The 20366-nt window shown below is 41.1% G+C and overlaps 1 protein-coding gene across 1 annotated transcript in view; it reads left to right on the top strand.

Moving 5' to 3' along the window:
* The window catches only part of afdna (afadin, adherens junction formation factor a), a 184847-nt gene that overhangs the window by 42478 nt on the left and 122003 nt on the right, over nt 1-20366 (top strand). The window contains exons 4-6 of the mRNA XM_052012073.1: nt 4466-4623; nt 7595-7761; nt 9269-9426. Coding sequence (XP_051868033.1) covers nt 4466-4623; nt 7595-7761; nt 9269-9426 — 483 coding nt within the window. The remainder of the gene's footprint in view (nt 1-4465; nt 4624-7594; nt 7762-9268; nt 9427-20366) is intronic.

Genomic DNA, 20366 nt, shown 5'->3' on the forward strand with positions numbered 1-20366 from the left:
TAACTAATTCCCAGCATCCAATATCAAGCCTCAGTAGAAATGTTTACTTGAGTGAGCTATGGAGATATTATTCCTGTGCAGCTGGATTGCAGTATGTGTGACCATATTTCCTTTTTTAAAATCCATGAGATTTCAGTATTTATGTTATGTTTCCCATGATGAGACTGAGCAGTGGGACTGGTCAGAAATTCTAAATGACAACCAGAGTTGGGAGGAGATATTCCTGGTAATGTTAGGGAATGTGGCATTTTGAGAAATATGAAGCTGTCGAACTTTAAGACAAAACAAGTTTGTCCTTTTTGCATCCAAAGTGGATAACCTTGCACTTTTGCCACAATTTTTTGTACGATGAATTCAACACCATTGCATTTTCCTTCATCCATGTATTTGCACATTTCCTCTTCTTGTATACTGCTATTTTGGAGAACAAAGGCTAGAGCAAGAGCTAGCAAGTGAAATGTGAATCCATGTAGGGAGGGGTGATAGGCAGAAAGAGGGAAGAGTGGAAATAGTGACAGAGGCTGGGCAGTGATAGGTGGAGATGACAAAGGGCTGTAGATGGAATTTGATGGGAACGGAAGGTGGAGCATGGAATCAAATAAGGGAGGTGAGGTGGGCAGAGGTATCTGCAGTCTCTTGTGTTGCTACTTAATATATCTGCCCTTTTGTAAGAATCTTGTAAGTTAGAATATTAGCTTCCAACTGGGTTTTCAATAGTGGCCATAACATTGTATTGTTTAAACTATATTTGTGTTCCTAAACATTTGTTTAATTTATTTTGTAATGCAGGCATTTGTGACTATGACTCATTGGCTATATATCCCCACCTTGTCCACATTTCTTAATGGTATTCTTGTCATTGTTTTCACTAATCACTCAATTTTTGATCACTTGATAGCACTATGTAGAAAATGTAATAGCTTTATTTTTAATTACTCCCATTATATATTTAAAAGCCATTTTATTACTACTACTTCAGCTGTTTTCAGAATGTCTTGTTATTTTGCACTTTTGCTCTTTGTTCTTATTCAGGTTAGTCTGCAGACTTTTTCAGCAGTTTATCTCCTTGCTTTTTCTCTGCTGGTGCCCTATAAAATGGCAACTCTTTCCAGTACCACACTTTCAGTTTATAGATTCACTTTCGTAATCTGTTCATTGCTGTGTCCATTTTGTGTATAACTAAGAAAACAAACAAGATTGATCTTCATTGCCCCTTTGTTTTAGCTTCTCACCCAGATTGTGATACTGCTATAGTAGGATATCTTCCTGTTCCTTCCAATGTAAACCCTCTCCTTTAAAGTTACTGTCACAATCCTGTTATCAGAACATGAGAAAAATAAGAGCAGGAATAGGCCACCTGGCCCCTTTCGGCTGTCCTGTTATTCATGGCTGATCTGCCCAAGACTCAACATTTTTTTTGTGCCAGTTCAACATTACTGTCAGTTTCTTGGTCTTTCAAAAATCTGTCTACCTCTTTAAATTGTTCCAGTGATCTGGACTGCAAGATTCTCTGGGATAGACAGTTCCAGAAATCCACCACCATTGAGAAGAAATATCAATGTATCTTAGTTTTGAATGACTGTCCTTCTTGCCTTCTAACTATGTTCCTTTGGTCAAGACTCTCACTAGTAGAAACAACTTGGTGTCTAACTTTTCATGCCATCTTAAGATCTTTTATCAATAAGATCACCCTTCATTCTTCTAAACTCCAAATAATAGTTTCTACTTTTTTGAGCCATTTGTGATAGGCTAGCCCTCTCATCCCAGGAATTATCCTCGTGAATCTCTACTGGACTGTTTCCAGTGCTAGTATATCCTTTTTTTAAATAAGCAGATTGAAATTACACGGGCAACAGACACAAAATGCTGGAGGAACTCAGCAGGTCAGGCAGCATCTATGGAGGGAAATAAACAGTTGATATTTTGGGTTGAGACCCTTCATCAGGAATGGAAAAGAGGGCAGAAGCCTGAATAAGGTCGGCGGAGGGAGTTGGGGGGTGGGGGGGAGAGCACAGGTTGGCAGGTGATATGTGAGTCCAGGTGGAAGGTGGGTGTGGGAGGGGGGAGATGTAAGAAGCTGAGGTGATAGGTAGAAGAGGTAAAGGGCTAAAGGAGGAGGAATCCAGTAGGAGAGGGCAGTGGATCATGTAATAAAGGGAAGGAGGTGAGTAATAGATGGGCAGGTCATGAGGGCAGTAAACAGGGTTTCCCTTCCACTGCCATCAATGCTTCCCTCACCTGCATCTTCATTTCCCGCACATCTGCCCTCACCTGCATCTACCCCGCCTTTGCATCCAACACATCATTCTCTGCAACTTCTGCCACGTCCAACGGGATCCCACCACCAGGTACATGTCCTCCTCCCCACCCCCCACCCCTGTGACTCCCTTGTCCATTCATCCCTCTTCACTGATGACCCTCCTGGCACATATCCCTGCAACCACACTAAGTAATACACCTGTCCCTACACCACCTCCTCTTACCACTATTCAGGGTCCTAGGCAGTCCTTCCATGTGTGGCAGCACTTCACCTGTGAACCCAAGGGTGTCATTTATTGCATCCAGCGCTCCCGGTGCAGCCTCTACATCACAGATTGGATGACCACTTCGTCGAGCACCTTCACTCTGTCTGCTGCAAAAACAGGGATCTCCCGGTGGCCAGCCACTTCAATTCTACATCCCACTCCCATACTGTCTATCCCTAGCCTCCTCTACTGCCACATTGAGGCCAGATGCAGGCTGGAGGAACAACACCTCATATATTCTGCCTTGGTAGTCTCTAACCTGACCCCTCCCCCTCTTTATTCCTCCCCGCCCCCCCCCCTCTTTTTTTGTCTTCCCTCATTCCTGTGGCCCTCTCACCCCTTCTCTTTCCCCTTCCCTTGCCCTCATGACCTGCCATCTATTCCCCACCTCCTTCCCTTTGTTCCTTAGTTCACTGCCCTCTCCTACCAGAATTCTCCTCCTTCAGCCCTTTGCATCTTCTACTTATCACCTCTCAGCTTCTTGCATCTTACCCCCCCCCCCCCCACCCACCTACCTTCCCCCCTTACCTATCTCCTGCCAATCTGTGCTCATCCCCTGACCTCCTTATTCAGACTTCTGCTCTTTCTTTCCAGTCCTGATGAAGGGTCTTGACCCAAAAGGTCAACTGTTTATTTCCCTCCATAGATGCTGCTTGACCTGAGTTCCTCCAGCATTTTGTGCGTGTTGCTGCAGATTCCAGCATGTACAGAATCTCTTGTGTCTCTGAAATTACACAGGGTTGTCTTAAGCTGTTTTTTAGTCAATGTGGTAGGGAAATAGTTGAGAGCATGAATTCTTACTATGAATGAAAATCAAAAAAGCTGAATGGTACAAACAGATGGTGCTTTTTACTATTGAATAATGGTCTGCAGAGTTAAAAAGATCCTCATGAAAATGAGGTAAAGTATTTACATTTTTTTAAACTAGCTTCATGAAATTTGGTAAGAAAATGGTGAAATTTAAATAAAAATGTTTGTATGCTACTTTGAGTTTTAAGTTTTGCCAATAATAATTAAAACCATCCTAAGAGTTTGTGTGAATTTTGTTCTTTCCATGCTGTCAGTTCATTATTTTGCCTTTTATTGACTTGGCACTATTTTGGATAGTTTCAACCTATTTTTAGTGGCTGTTGTGGATTTTTGACTCAAAATTGGTAGTCTTACTGAGAATGTTATGACAAAGTAGACGCTGTTGAATGGTCTTCTGGCTTTGGACAGTTATGTTGCTCTGTCCTGGATGCCTGAAATGGGAATGTTTCATTCCCTGGTGACAGATGTGTAGAAATAAAATTGATCTTTGGGTTAAATGTCTTACAGAAATATAATTAGAGGTGCATTTGAGATCTGAAGTTAAATTAGTTTATAATGTTCCTAAAGGTATATTAAGCATTTAAAACAAAAAGTGCAGTAAGGCTTTTGATGCAATGTGCTGCTTGTTTTTCTTGTGAATACTACTTATACAATGCTATGTGCCTGTGATGTTGCTGCAAGTAAGTTTTTCATTGCAGCTGTGCATATGACAATAAACTCAACTTTGACCTTTGACTTTAAACTAAAATTCTAAATGACTTTTTTTCTAGGCTTTAATGTGAGGACAGTACTAACATCTGTAGTGACAGACCAGTCTACTTTTTAACCGACATCAGACATTCAGCCTCATCATAGTTAGTTGGTTTTGTCAAAGGAAGATTTTTGCCTGTCACTCATGCATATAGACAGGAGTTGCAATTAATGAAGTTGCTATAACTCTCTTCACCAGATAAAAGGAGGGAAATGTGACTCTGAAAATGGCTATAAAATAGGAAGTTGCAAATAGATGAGTAGTTTCTGAATAAATGACAAGAAATGAGTAGTTTAATTTTTAAGCTTTATTTCTGCTGGTGTTGAAAACTACTTGTACTATCAGAACTAAGTCCATGTTCTGTAATCTTGATCTGCAGAAGTCTCAGAGTAATGGTCCAGAAAAAGAGAAAGAAGGTGTAATCCAGAACTTTAAAAGAACACTGTCAAAGAAAGAGAAGAGGGAGAAGAAGAGGCGAGAAAAGGAAGCACTAATGCAAGCTACAGATGATGAGAGACCTATCCCCAGTGGTGACAGGTAAGCATTGGCAAGCTATTATTATTTCACGATCTTCCTCTGCCTATAGTTGTTCCTCTAATTTCATTGTTCCTTATTGTATTCCAAAGTGGTGGTAGTCCAACTTAACACTGTGACTTGCATTAAAAAAAACTAATTTGTTGCATTCTCTGAAGAACATTTGAATGCAATGTAAAACTCAAGTTGTGTATGGTACTGAGCTTTGAGTACTTCTAAAATAATCATGGAAATGGGAAGAATATTAACATTTTCTCAGATGATTTTATAAAATGGTTATGATTTAGAGCCATGTCACTAATTTTTTTAAAATGTATATTTCCTTTTGACATGCGAGAAGACTATTAACCTGTCTCACTGTTAGCTCTCAAAGCAAACCCATCAGTCCCATTTTCCTGTAAACTATTCTCCCTTACATGCCCATCAACATCACCCTTATTCTCCTACCATCCACCTACATAGGGATAACTTGTATTATCAGTTAAGCTATTGACCAGCACATTTTTGGGATTTGAGAGGAAATGGGAGCATGGCGAGGAAATCCATGTGGTCAGAGGGAGAACATGCAAACTCCTTGGTACCAGATGTCAGGACCTGGGTGCTTGAGCTATGAGGCAGTAGATCTATCTGCTAGGCCAAGCTAATACCCTACAGTCCACTCTTGCCAAACTTGCGATTCCTGCCATTCACTATTGCTTCAACCTATTCCCAGTTTGTTACTGTGATTCTATTTGCATTCCCCCGTGGATGTAAATTGCCAATAACATTGCTAAGAAAGACATTTGGTGTCTCTCGCACCCTTTTCTGGGCGATTTCCAAGTAAAAAAAGTCAAGAAGAGCAGTGCAATTTAGAAATCCATTCAAGAGATCTCAAAAGGAGAGTGCTGATAAGCCTGAGAGAAACCATCAGTTTGTGCTTTATTATGCCAGAGTTGAGTACCATAGACAAGAAAGAATCTGAAGTATCTGGTAAACGTAATACAAACCATTGCTTCAATAAACAAAATGCTAATCTCATTTCACACTCTGAGACCAGACCAACTAAAATAAACTATCTCAAACCTACTTAGCTTCTCCCCACTGTCTTAGGAGAATGCATGATCACTCAAACCAAGAAGTTAAAAAGACCAAAGATTAGCAACTTATCAGAAGTTCACAAACTCCAATTTCTCCATTTGCCTAAAATTTCCTATTCACTGAAAATAAATAGAGAAAACTCTCCGATAGTAGATGTGGTGCTTTCTTTAAAGTAATAACCTGTGCCCTTTTGCTTTGACAAATTGACTGGTTTTGTTTTTTATTCAAGGTGGAAAATTACAGTTGAGTAAGGCCTTTCAGTCTGCCTTAATCCATGCCTCAACAAATTTCCAAAAATTTCAGAATATTTTCCTTCACTTTGCTTTTATCACTAATGTGACCATTTCCTTTATCAGCATTCAGTTTATCTTGTGCAGATTTAACCTGTGTTTTGTCTTAAAGTAGCAACTTGATTTACATTTTCTTTGCCTTAACTATCTTAAATAGCTTATTTGTGGGCTGAAAAACTAGATGTCTTCTGTTTATTTCCTCCCAAGTTAACTTGCTGATGCTGAAGACCAGTCTTGTGATTCTGCATTGTTTGTAGATCTTGGAACTTATTCTTGTAACCAGAACTGATGCAGTGTAGTGTGACCAGAAAGGTGAACAGTTTGAATGTAACTTGTAGGTTCTATTACATTTTTTGCTTTGTTCTGTTCTTTTGGCCACTTCTGTAACATTGAGTTACTAATACTGTTTTGTATTTTTTTGAAAGTTCTTTTCTTTTGCACCAGAACTATTTGCACTCAAAGCTCAACTGTTCCAGTAAGCTACAGTAGTGTCATCTATCCAGTAAGGTAGAAAATTGGCCAGATAGGACCTGTCCACTGAAATGAGAAGAAATCCAATATAGATAATTGCCACCCTGCCATTCTACTCCTAGCCCTTCAGCAGAATAATGGAAGTTGTTCTTGATGGGTGCTTGGGGACAAATGAGCTACTCTTGTCCCAAATTCGTATGTCTGTATGCTAACAAGCAGCACTTAACAACACTCTAACCAATGGGTTGAGCTCCTCAACTGGATATTGCCTGCCACATTTAGACTATACTGAATTGGTGAAAAAATTGAATTTGAAATGTGAGATAAGAATGACAATCCTTGATTTCGATGCTGAAGTCATCTGAGCATGGTATACTCAAGCCAAGAAAAATTGAAAATTAAAAGAACCTGCAGATGCTGGAAGTCTAAATTAAAAACAGTACGTGCTGGAAATACTTAGCAGGTTAGGCCGAGAACAGAGTTGATGCTACAGGTCGAAGCCCCTTTGTCAGGACCCTTCTGACGAAGAGTCCTTGGCTTTTAAAAAAAAAAATGAACATGGGAATTATAGGAAGAACTCTCTCTGTCTGGATTTTTGTACAGTATTAAGAAGTTGTACTTGTGTTGGCCAGTGATTTAAAGAACCAGCACATCATGCTGAGGTTTCACGGGGCAGAGTTCTAGGCTCAGCTTCATGAATAACCATCCCAAAATAATCTCATTCAAGAATAAGAAAGTGAATCAGAATCAGGTTTATTATCACTGACATAGGTCGTGAATTTTATTTTTGCAGCAATAAGATCAATACCAGCACAGGTCAGAACAATCCATGGATGTGCGAGAGCAATAAAGAAAAACTTACGACAATAAGCAAGATTTTTGTCCTCTAACCCAATTGAACCTATATACAACTTGACCAAGAAATAAACCTTAATGTCAGTTTCTTCAAAATATTAATTTCACAGATTCACCAGCAATCTACAATAAAAATGGTCATAAATCCATGTTCTCAGGAGAATTTTCTGAATTTGTATTTTTAAGTTTATTAAGAGATGTTAAAATTACACAATTGAGCTGTAGGTTACATGTATTTTCTCCAATGTAATGTAAAATGGTAAATATCTTTCTACCACCAGTGAGAACTCAAGTTCGCATATTGCAGCAGAAGTATACAAAGACATGCCAGAGACTAGCTTCACTCGCACAATATCTAACCCTGAGGTAGTTATGAAAAGAAGACGACAACAAAAGCTAGAACAGAGAATGCAAGAATTCCGTAGTGGTGATGGACGGCCTGACTCAGGTATTGACAGCTACTGTTTGCATATTTTATTGAATGTTCAATCAAAATCAGGTGTTTGAGGTAAAGAATCTCGAGTATGTAGTCTAGACAATTTGAGGCATCACAAGAAGTGCTGCAAGAACTCAGCAGGTCAGGTAGCATCTATGGAGAGAAATGGACAGTTGATGTTTCAGGTCAAGGCCTTCATCTGGACCAATTTGAGGCGTGGATCGATAGAAGGAGGGGGCTGAACATGAAAGTTATCAGAGGAGTGGAGTTTAGGGACTTATAGTAGAATCTAGAGAATAATGGCATTGAAACCCTGACTTGGATTGGTTGTTCAAGCATGGGTGAAAATCTTTTGTTGCCAGTTTCCTTAGCTAACAGTGTGGGCCTGAGAAGTTTGAATGGGAGATTGTAAGATGGAGTGGAAAATCGAAGGTAGCCTAGGTGAGCACTAGAATAACCTGGTGGTAAACAAAAACCAATGAAAGCTTCAGCAGCAGTTGGATTCTGATAGGGATGCATGCACTCAATGTTAGATTTTTTGATGGAAGGATGTGTAATTTGGAAACTCTACTTGTGGTAAACAGTAATGGATGTGTGGGACAGTATGAATTGCCACAAGACATTGACTTGGGATGGGGGGGGGGGTAATCTGGCAGGGGGTACTGTGTTGGACATGGCAGACCAAAGTGGATAGCTTTAGGTCTCCCAGTGCTCAGCTACAACAAATTATGGCATTGCAAGTAGTGGAGAATGTCGAAGTTGTGTAGTAAAAAAGCTGGTGGTGGTTTTCATATGTTAAAGCTAATCCTGTTGATGGATCTTGCAAAAGGCAAGCATGTACATGTGAGAGGGGACTAAATGTAGATCCTTTTGAGAAGAAAATGGTACTGGGACAGGAAATGGTTCTGAAAGGACAAGTGACAATGCCTGGCAAAAGGGGATTATTTCTGATATCAGCTAGAATGTTAGTAGGAAAGGTGGATAGTTAGCAGTGTAGTTGAAATAGGGCAGGGAGCAGTGTGGGGAGAGATTGGATAGGCTGGGCTCATCTTCCCTGAAGTGAAGGAAGCTGAGGAGTGACCTAAAAGTACCTGTATATATTAAAAGAGGCATAGATAGGGTAGATAATAAGAATCTTTTTCCCATGGTAGTGGTATCAAAAATGAGGGCATTGTTTGAAGATGCGAGGAGGGAGATTTAAAGGAGATGTTAAGAGTAAGTGTTTTTGGAGTGTGGTTGATATTTGGAATGTGCTGCACAGGAGGTAGAATCGGATGCAATTACTATAAGATGCATTTAGACAGACACTTAAATAGGCAAGGAACACAAAGATACAGTCCTAATATGGGCAAATGGGATTAATGTTGATGGACAATAAGGTTGGCATGGACCTGGTGGGCTGAAGGACCTATTTCTGCACTACACAACTCTCTGACTCTATTTACAAAAAAGTCCTGGTCCAATTTTAATTGAGTTCTTATGAATATTAAGATTATATATCAACATTTTTTTGATTTAGGTGGCACTCTTAGAATCTATGCAGATAGTTTAAAGCCGAATATTCCCTACAAGACCATCTTGCTGTCAACAACTGATACATCAGACTTCGCTGTTGGAGAAGCCCTTGAGAAATATGGATTGGAAAAGGAAAACCCAAAGGAATATTGTATAGCACGGGTAGGTGTATTTTATGTACCTCTGTACACCAGCTAAGAACATTTTTTCATTGAAGAGTATCTTGGTAATGCATGTTTCGATTCAGTAAACAAAAATTTTAGTCACCAAAATTGCAATGGAATTTTCACCAGTTTATCAAATGCTTTTAAAACAGTCTGATATTACACTAATTCCGTTTCGTCCCTGAATGAGTCCCTGTTCTCCAATTCTGATTTGAATGATGGCCAAGGTTGGTCTTCAGAATAGAGATTGCATTGTATAAAATAATTGCATCCTTGGTTATTCAGTGGATCATTAAAATGTCAGATGCCACCCATTGTCACTTGATGCATTGATTTTCAGCAGGAGCACGGTGTAACATATGATCTGGTTACAAATTGTCATAGCATCTCTGCTGTTTCAAGCACACAAATTTACACCTTGCAGTAAAGCAGGCCATAAACTTGGATGCTACTTTGTAATGTCGTCTGCCAAGTATGTTGCTTAACATCCTTTGAAGTTAATTTAAAGCAAAAAGCAATAGTTCATTATATTGAAACAACACTGATTCAACAACTCTGCATAGTATATTAATTATTTAGAGTTTGTCTACCCAAATATAATTGCCACTCTCAGTAAGGTGTGGAAGCACTGTACACCCTAACATAACCAAAATGCCAACTGTTTGAATTAAATTGAACCACGCCTAAGCATCAAATATCAGTCAACTCTATTTAAGTGTTCAGACATGCAGTTCACATTCATGAGATGTAGATAGTTTTCATCTTGCACAAAATAGCTTGTAGCATTTTTAACCTTGTAACTTTTTTAAAACCTGCCCTTGTGAGCTATTTCTGGCAAAAGAGAATCCAAATTAAAACCTGGAGAAATCGCTTTTTTCTTTTATTGCCAATGTTATTGGATGGAGTTACAAAAAATATATCTTTTAAACTTCACATTTTGCATGTTACAAATTATTTTTGTAAATCTTTACATTTATAAAGTGAAATTTAGATTATCCAAAGGCATCAATGCAACAGCACCAGTATAGCTACTTTCATCATTCAATTAAGATGGGTTTTGTTTATGTTAATGTCTGTTAGCATTATTAAAATCTTCCTTTTGAATTTTAGAGACTCATTCCAGTAACTGCATACACAAGATTAACTGGTTGTTACCATTGTGCAGTTTGCAGTATTTGGTGTGTTTGCTGCCTTACATTGATGTCCATTTTTCAGAAGTCAACCCTGATCCCTTGGATGTTTTCTAATGCAGGTTTTTTTTAATGGATGCTTAAATAACTAAGGGGTGTGATCCTGGTGAAACAGATATGTTAACAGCATAGGTGGATTTAGAAGGTGGAGTTTGTCCATGTTTACTGTGAGGTTAGTTGTCTGACATTTTGTGGCATTTATCTGTAATCAGGGTGAGACAAGTTCCCTCAAAACTGGTGGTTAAATTTGCCGGATGGTTTACTTCTTGGCTGCTGTCTCCCATAACATGATGTTGCATCTTTTGATGTTATGTTTTGAGAGTATCTTTAAAGTACATCTTTTGGCCTCTGTTTCCTTTCTCCATTGGTGAGTTTGGCATATAGCAGTTTTGCTTGATGTGCATTAGACATATATGTACAATAAATGAAAACCTAAGAACTGCAGTTAGGTTGGGCCTTATTGGGAACAGTGCAGGAAGCCATAGACACATGGGTCTGTGCACAGTGTCTGTTGCACCTCAGTTAATTTGCAACATGTGATACAATTGCCAGTTCAATTGTACTAAATCAAGATTTTTTTCTTTGTAATTGGTACCTGGTAGTAAAGACTAAATCAAAATGCAAATCAGTATAAAGTTAGAGAGATCATCAATATCTGGGCAAAGGTAAGTGAAACCCATTCACTTCACCTCCACTTTCAGCAGATAAAATAGATATGTTGATACCTCTAGTTTTATATAAGGTACCTGTTAGGAAGAAAGGCTCTTGATCAGTACAGTGGAAATTGAATGGCCTGTTTCAAATTGCTCCCATGAACATTGAAATGATTTGTCTTTTTGGTGTTTATGTACTTTGTACACCGATGTTATCGCAATAGCTTCAAATGTATCTTGCGCCTTAGTTGTTTTTTGTTTGATATCATGTCATAAATAGTAGCTTGCATTAGCAAAATCAATGTTGCTTAACACATTTATTAAAATTTAACGTTAGTATGATTAGCTTGGCAGCTGCAACCTTAAATTTGTCCTCATCACTGCAAGATGTGCTTCATTCAAATGTTGATCGAATACAAGTCAAGCTGTTTTTTTACCATACTTTGATCACATTTGAAATCATCTAAGTGGATGAGGAGTGCTGCCAGTTATATTTATAACTAGACTGTTGTGTATGTTCACAGTAGCACTTGTGACCAGGTGGATATTGAGGTTGAATTTGTGATTCCTATGCAGAAGCAGTTTATGTCAACGTTTGCCCTGCCCACTGGCCAAGTTATAGTTATGTTTTGAATCAAGATTCTTTTGTTATAAAGGATACTACGTGATTGTAAAATAAGTGTTCCTGCACTTGTCCAGCCAGTTTGAATATTGTCTGTTTATGCAGAGTTGCTACTCTAATGCACAATGGGAATTTGGGCTGGAAGTTATTTTGTGATTTGCATCTTGTTTTTCTAGCTTCCTCTTAAATGCACCTACTCCCTGTGGTTCCAGGTACTACATTCTTGCCTTTCTCTATGAAATTCCAGGTTGCATCATAAAATGCCTGAATTAAGCACCATGGAACAAAATCACATTTTTGCATACACTTTCAATTGGAAAATGCTTGGATGCTTTTAAACAATCATGAAATCAGTCCTTGGTTATTCTAAATATATATAGCAAGCACATTAGACAAATAGTAGATGCTATTTACTTGGATTTTCAAAAGCCCTTTAAGGTGCCGTACACAAGGTTGCTAAGCAAGATAAGAGCCCGTGGTGTTAGAGGCAATGTACTAACATGGATAAAAGATTGGCTGACTGGCAGAAGGCAGAAAGTTGGGATAAAAGGATCCTTTTCAGGTTGGCTGCCAGTGACTAGTGGAGTTCCGCAGGAGTCAGTGTTGGGACCTCAACTTTTCACTTTATACATAATGATGAAGGAACTAATGGCATTGTAGCCAAGTTTGCAGATGATACCAAGGTAGGTGGAGGGACAGGTAGTGTTATGGAGGCAGGGAGTCTACAGTAGAATTTGGATAGGTTAGGAGAGTGGGCAAAGAAGTGATAGATGGAATACAGCATGGGGAGTGGTGGGTTAAGCACTTTGACAGGAAGAATAGAGGTGTAGACTATTTTCTAAATAGGGTAAGGATTCAGAAATTGGAGGTGCAACGAGCCCTAATTCAGGATTCCTTTAAGGTTAAGCTTTTAAGTTTTACTTTTTTTTATCTATTTTTAATAGGGTATTTAATTATAAGGGTTAGTTTTTAATAGGGTTGTGATTATTGGGATTAGATTTTTATAAGGTTCTTTTTCAAATGTTTCTATAAGTTTTAGTCGGGAAGAGTGGGAGCTGGACTGCGCAGGCGCGGCGCGGGCATTTTAAAAAGCAGACCGCCATATCCAGCGGGCAGCGTGGGAGTGGGTAGCGGAGTGAGAGGGAGCAGAGTGGTTGGGCTTTGGCTTAAGGGGCAAGGCAGGTGAGTAGCTGGTAGGTAGGTAAAGGTAAGGTTTACCTGTTATCTGTGATAAATATTTATGTAGGAAAAACTAGGGGGGATTAAAAAAAGGAATTAGTTCAGATGGAGAACAGGGTGGTATGCTGCTGCTTGATGTGGGAACTCGTGGACCTCGCTGCGGTCCACGATGGCCACATCTGCAGTAAGTGCTTGAGGCTGGAGGAACTTCGGCTCAAAATTGATGAGCTGGAGTTACAGCTTCAAACACTGTGCAGCATCAGGGAGGGGGAGAGTTTTGTAGATACTGTACGTAAGGAGACGGTCACTCCCCCGCCCCTCCCCCCCCCCCCCCCCCCCCTTAGGGCAGGTAATTCTGAAGTCCAGGAAGTAGATAGAATGGTGACTGTCAGGGGAGGGGAAAGGAAAAAGAAAATGAACAGGCAGATAGAGCAGAGGACCCTGGAGGCTGTTCCCCTCAGTAACACGTTTTCCACTTTGGAGACTGTTGAGGGAGATGACCTGCCAGGGCCTAGCAGCAGTAGCCAGGTCTGTGGCACTGGGACAGGTCCTGCTGCTCAGAAGGGAAAGGAGAAGAGGAAGGTGGTAGTGATAGGGGACTGGATAGTCAGGGAAACAGGAGGTTCTCTGGCAGTGAGCGTGAATCCCGGATGGTTTGTTGCCTCGCAGGTGCCAGGGTCTGGGATGTCACTGATCGGGTCCACAGGATTCTAGAGCGGGAGGGAGAACAGCCAGAAGTCGTGGTTCATGTTGGTACCAACGACATAGGTGGGAAGAGGGATGAGGTCCTGAAAAGTGAGTTTAGCGAGCTAGGCAGAAAGCTGAAGGACAGGACCTCGGGTAGCGATCTCGGGATTGCTGCTAGTGCCACATGATAGTGAAGGTAGGAATAGGAGGAGATGGCAGATAAATGCGTGGCTGAGAAGTTGGTGCAGGAGGGAGGGTTTTAGATTTTTGGATCATTGGGATCTCTTCTGGGGAAGGTGGGACCTGTACAGAGAGGACGGGTTACACCCGAACCTGAGGGGGGTCAATATCCTTGTAGGCAGGTTTGCTGGGGTGGTTCTGGAGGGTTTAAACTAGATTGCGAGGGGGAAGGGAACCGGAGGAGTAGGTCAGAGGAAGAAGGGGATGGGGAAAAGTCAGATCTGACAGGCTGAGAGGCTTTGAAGAAGGAGAAGCAGAGTACAGACTACAAAAGTAGTAAGGTGGATGGGCTAAAGTGCATTTACTTAAATGCGAGAAGCATCAGGAATAAGGGAGATGAACTGAGAGTTTGGATAAGTACATAGGACTATGATATTGTGGCTATTACAGAGACATGGCTGACATTGGGGCAGGAGTGGATATTGAATATTCCTGGTTTTCAGTGTTTTAAAAGGGATGGTGGGGGGAGAAGAGGAGGAGGGATGGCGATACTGGTCAGGGACACTGTTACAGCTGCAGAAAGGGTAGATAATGCAGAAGGATTCTCTCTAGAGTCAATATGGGTGGAAGTTAGGAATAAGAAAAGGGCAGTTACCCTCCTGGGAGTATTCTATAGGCCCCCCCGGCAGCAGTAGGGATACTGAGGAGCAGATTGGGAGGCAGTTTTTGGAGAGATGTGAAAATAACAGGGTTATTATAATGGGAGACTTCAACTATCCAAATATTGATTGGCACCTACTTAGTGCCAAAGGTTTAGATGGGGCTGAGTTTGTTAAATGTGTCCAGGATGGATTCCTGACGCAGTATGTTGGCAGGCCGATTAGAGGGAATGCCATCTCAGATCTAGTTTTAGGTAATGAACCGGGCCAGGTGACAGATCTATCGGTGGGTGAGCATTTGGGGGACAGTGACCATTCCTCCATAACCTTTAGAATTGTCATGGACAGGAATAGGAGCAAAGAGGATGGGAAGATATTTAATTGGGGGAAGGTGAATTATGAGGCTATAAGGCGAGAACTTGGGAGTGTATATTGGGGTGACATTTTTGAAGGGAAATGTACTATGGAGATGTGGTTGATGTTCAGGGATCTCTTGCAGGATGTTAGGGGTAAATTTGTCCCGGTGAGGCGGTGAAGAAACTGTGGGTGACGAGAGAGGTGGAACAACTAGTTAGGAAGAAGAGGGCAGCATACATAAGGTGTAAGCAGCAAGGATCAAACAGGGTTCGTGAGGAATATAGAGTAGCAAGGAAGGAACTTAAGAAAGGGCTGAGCAGAGCGAGAAGGAGACATGAAGAGGCTTTGGTGAGTAGGGTTAAGGAGAATCCCAAGGCTTTTTTCTTGTATGTAAAGAGCAAAAGGATGGCTAGGGTAAAGGTAGGTCCGATTAAAGACAAAGGTGGGAGGATGTGCCTGGAAGCTGTGGAAGTGGGTGAGGTTCTCAATGACTACTTCTCTTCAGTATTCACCAAGGAGAGTGGTCTTGATGATGCTGAGAACAGTGTAGGTGAGGGTAATATTCTAGAGTATGTAGATATCAAGAGAGAGGATGTGTTGGAGTTGTTAGAAAATATTAGGACAGATAACTCCCTGGACCCTGACGGAATATTCCTCAGGCTGCTGCTTGAGGCGAGGGAGGAGATTGCTGAACCGTTGGTTATCATCTTTGAGTCCTTGTTGTCCACGGGGATGGTACCGGAGGATTGGAGGGTGATGAATGTTGTCCCCTTATTCAAAAAAGGTAGTAGGGATAGTCCAGGGAATTACAGACCGGTGAGCCTTATGTCTGTGGTGGGTAAGCTGTTGGAAAGGATTCTAAGAGATAGGATCTGTGAGCATTTGGAGAAACATGGACTGATTAGGGACAGCCGGTATGGCTTTGTGAAGGGAAGATCTTGCCTCACAAGCCTGATAGGGTTCTTTGAGGAGGTGACCAGGAAGATTGATGAGGGTAGTGCAGTGGATGTGGTCTACATGGATTTTAGTAAGGTGTTTGACAAGGTTCTGCATGGTAGGCTTCTTCAGAAGGTCAGAGGCCAGGGGATCCGGGGAAGCTTGGCCGTGTCGATTCAAAATTGGCTTGCCTGTAGAAAGCAGAGGGTTGTGATGGAGGGAGTGCATTCAGGTTGGAGGGCTGTGACTAGTGGTGTCCCGCAGGGATCAGTTCTGGGACCTCTACTTTTTGTGATATTTATTAATGACTTAGATGAGGGGGTGGAAGGCTGGGTTAGCAGGTTTGCAGATGACACAAAGATCGGTGGTGTTGTGGATAGTGTGGAGGGCTGTACAAGCTTGCAGAGGGATATTAATAGGATGCAGAGCTGGGCTGACAAGTGGCAGATGGAGTTCAATCCAGGGAAGTGTGAGGTGGTACACTTTGGAAGGACAAACTCCAAGGCGGAGTACAAGGTAAATGACAGGATGCTGGGCAGTGTAGAGGAGCAGAGGGGTCTGGGGGTTCATATCCACAGAACACTGAAAGTTGCCTCGCAAGTGGATAGGGTAGTTAAGAAAGCTTATGGGATGTTAGCTTTCATAAATCGTGGGATCGAGTTTAAGAGCCGCGAAGTGATGATGCAGCTTTACAAAATTCTGGTTAGACCACACTTGGAGTACTGTGTCCAATTCTGGTCGCCTCATTATTGGAAGGATGTGGAGGTGTTGGAAAGGGTGTAGAGGAGATTTACCAGGATGCTGCCTGGATTAGAGAGTATGGATTATGAGGAGAGACTAAAGGAGCTAGGGCTGTTCTCATTGGAGAGGAGGATGAGGGGAGACATGATAGAGGTATACAAGATATTGAGAGGAATAGATAGAGTAGACAGCCAGCGCCTCTTTCCCAGGGCGCCAGTGTTCAAAACAAGAGGACATAGCTTTAAGGTATTGGGTGGGAAGTTCAAGGGTGATGTCAGAGGGAGGTTTTTCATGTAGAGAGTGGTTAGTGCATGGAATGCGCTGCCTGTGGTGGTGGTGGTGGTGGACGCTGATTCATTGGTCAAGTTCAAGAGATTGTTAGATAAGTGTATGGAGGAAGTTAAGTTAGAGGGATATGTGGGAGGAAGGGGTTAGATAGTCTTAGGTGTGGTTTGAAGGGTAGCACAACATGGTGGGCCGAAGGGCGTTTATTGTGCCGTATAGTTCTCTGGTTCTATGGTTAACTTGCAGGTTGAGTTGGTAGTAAAGAAGGCAAATGTAATGTTACCATTCACTGGGAGGCGATTAGAATATAAAAGCAAAGATGTACTGCTGAGGCTTTTTAAGGTGTTGGTCAGACCACATTTGGAATATTGGAGCAATTTTGGGCCCTGTGTCTAAGGAAGGATGTGCTGGCCCTGGAGAGGGTCCAGAGGAAGTTCACAAGAATGATTCTGGGAAGGAAAGGCTTAATGTATGAGGAGTGTTTGATGGCTCTGGGCCTGTACTCGATGGAGTTCAGAAAGATGTGGGGGAATCTCATTGAAACCTACCAGATACTGAAAGGCCTGGATAGAGTGGATATGGAGAGGATGTTTCCATTAGTAAGAGTTTAGGATCCAAGGACACAACCTCACAATAGAATTGAGATGAAGAGGAATTTCTTCAGCCAGAGGGTGGTGTATCTGTGGAATTGTTGCCACGGAGGGCTGTGGAGGCCAAGTCATTGGGTGTATTTAAGGCAGAGATAGGTTCTTGATAGAAAAGGGGGTTAAGGGTTACAGGGAAAAGGTGGGAGAATGGGGTTAAAAAAAAGTAAGCCAGGATCGAATGGCGGAGCAGTCTTGATGGGCCGAATGGCCTAGCTCTGCTGCTATATCTTTTGGTCTTGTGTTCATTGTGACCGTAAAAGAAATATTTCCCCTGCTCTAATGGCAGTGAAACTTCTCCAGTATGGTTATAAAATTTGTGATAGATTTGTGCCCCTGAAATTTTCAAATATGATTGAATTTGACCATAATGTTGGAACGTAATCTAATTGAACCTTTAGGATACCCAAGACGTACTTGCATAATGTTTTTCAATGGGAATTAACAGTTGTTTGTGAAGTGTTACTGTGTAAACTTTGTTGCGTCGTGTGTAATTTGGAAACTTTATGCCATTATGAGGGTGGTGGGAATGTTGAACTTGCTAGCACAGAACTTGAAACAAAGTTTTTTTTGAGCATGTTAAGAAGAAATTAGAGGGTTATGCTGAGAGTTAAAGGGTGAATTTTGTATTTTATAATTTATGTAACTTTACAGATGTGTTCTTTACATTAGTCATGCGGATGGCTTTCCAGTGTTAGCCATTATCTTTTATCAAAACTGAGGATTTTCCTCATCTGTCCAAGTTTTGATGTGGCACTCATTAGGCAAATTCCTTTGGTTTATGGATGATGCATCTCAAAGGATGAGGGTTCTTTTAAGCCATTAAACCAATTGGTTCTTTCGGCAAGTGCAAAAGGTAGCATGTTTTTTGTGGAAGAACGGAGTTCTGTTGTCGTTGCTTGCATTCATCAACTAACACCATGAAAACAGATTAAAGCCACCTCCTTGTTTGTTGGACATTGTGGCCTTTGCACAGTGGCATGCAAAAGTTTGGGCACCCCTGGTCAAAATTTCTGTTACTGTGAATAGCTAAGCGAGTGAAAGATGACCTGATTTCCAAAAGGCATAAAGTTAAAGATGACACATTTCTTTAATATTTTAAGCAGGGTCACTTTTTTATTTCCATCTTTCACAGTTTCAAAACAAAAAAGGATAAGGGCCCAAAGCAAACGTTTGGGCACCCTGCATGGTCAGTACTTAGTAACACCCCCTTTGGCAAGTATCACAGCTTGTAAATGCTTTCTGTAGCCAGCTAAGAGTCTTTCAATTTTTGTTTGGGGGATTTTTGTCCATTCTTCCTTGCAAAAGGCTTCTAGTTCTGTGAGATTCTTGGGCCGACTTACATAAACTGCTCTTTTGAAGTCTATCCACAGATTATTGATGACATTTAGGTCGGGGAACTGAGAGGGCCATCTTGTGCCTCTTGAGGTAGTCCATTGTGGATCTTGAGGTGTGTTTAGGATCGTTATTCTGTTGTAGAAGCCATCCTCTTTTCATCTTCAGCTTCTTTTTTTGCAGACGGTGTGATGTTTGCTTCCAGAATTTGCTGGTATTTAATTGAATTCATTCTTCCCTGTACCAGTGAAATGTTTCCCGTGCCACTGGCTGCAACACAAGCCCAAAGCATGATCGATCCACCCCTGTGCTTAACAGTTGGAGAGGTGTTCTTTTCATGAAATTCTGCACCCTTTTTTTCTCCAAACATACCTTTGTTCATTGCGGCCAAAAAGTTCTATTTTAACTTCTTCAGTCCACAGGACTTGTTTCCAAAATGCATCAGGCTTGTTTAGGTGTTCCTTCTGACGCTGAATTTTGTGGTGAGGACGCGGGAAAGGTTTTCTTACGACTCTTCCATGAAGGTCATATTTGTGCAGGTGTTGCTGCACAGTAGAACAGTGCACCACCACTCCAGAGTCTGCTAAATCTTCCTGAAGGTCTTTTGCAGTCAAACGGGGGTTTTGATTTGCCTTTCTAGCAATCCTACGAGCAGTTCTCTCGGAAAGTTTTCTTGGTCTTCCAGACCTCAACTTGACCTCCTCCATTCCTGCTAACTGCCATTGCTTAATTACATTACGAACGGAGGAAACGGCTACCTGAAAACGCTTTATCTTCTTATAGCCTTCTCCTGCTTTGTGGGCATCATTTATTTTCATTTTCAGAGTGCTAGGCAGCTGCTTAGAGGAGCCCATGGCTACTGATTGTTGGGACAAGATTTGAGGAGTCGGTATTTATAAAGCTTTGAAATTTGCATCACCTGGCCTTTCCTAACGATGACTGTGAACAAGCCATAGCCCTAAAAAGCTAATGAAGGTCTGAGACCTTGGTAAAAGTTATTTGAGAACTCAAATCTCTTGGAGTGCCCAAACTTTTGCATGGTGTTCCTTTCCTTTTTTCACTCTAAAATTGTACAAAACAAAAATAATTCACTAATCTTAAAATGTTGAAAAGAATGTTTCATCTTTAACTTTATGACTTTTGGAGATCAGTTCATCTTCTACTCACTTAGCTATTCACAGTAACAGAAATTTTGACCATGGGTGCCCAAACTTTTGCATGCCACTGTATATTAGGTTAGTGCCAACACTTGATTGAGAAGTTTTGTGAAATGTTCTGTGGCAGCAAAAGATGTTATATTTTTTTCTGACATTCTTCCTTTCTATATTTATCTATTACTGCTTTAATTTCTTTTCCTTATTCTTCCAGATTTCATTTTATTTCCTACCTTAAGCCGATTCTTTCACTAAGTACCAAGTGCATTGTCTCAAATTAAAGTTGGGAAGTACAAGTTTTGATTTTCTACATTTG

This window comes from Pristis pectinata, chromosome 3, assembly GCF_009764475.1.
Source record: "Pristis pectinata isolate sPriPec2 chromosome 3, sPriPec2.1.pri, whole genome shotgun sequence".
NCBI lineage: Eukaryota > Metazoa > Chordata > Chondrichthyes > Rhinopristiformes > Pristidae > Pristis > Pristis pectinata.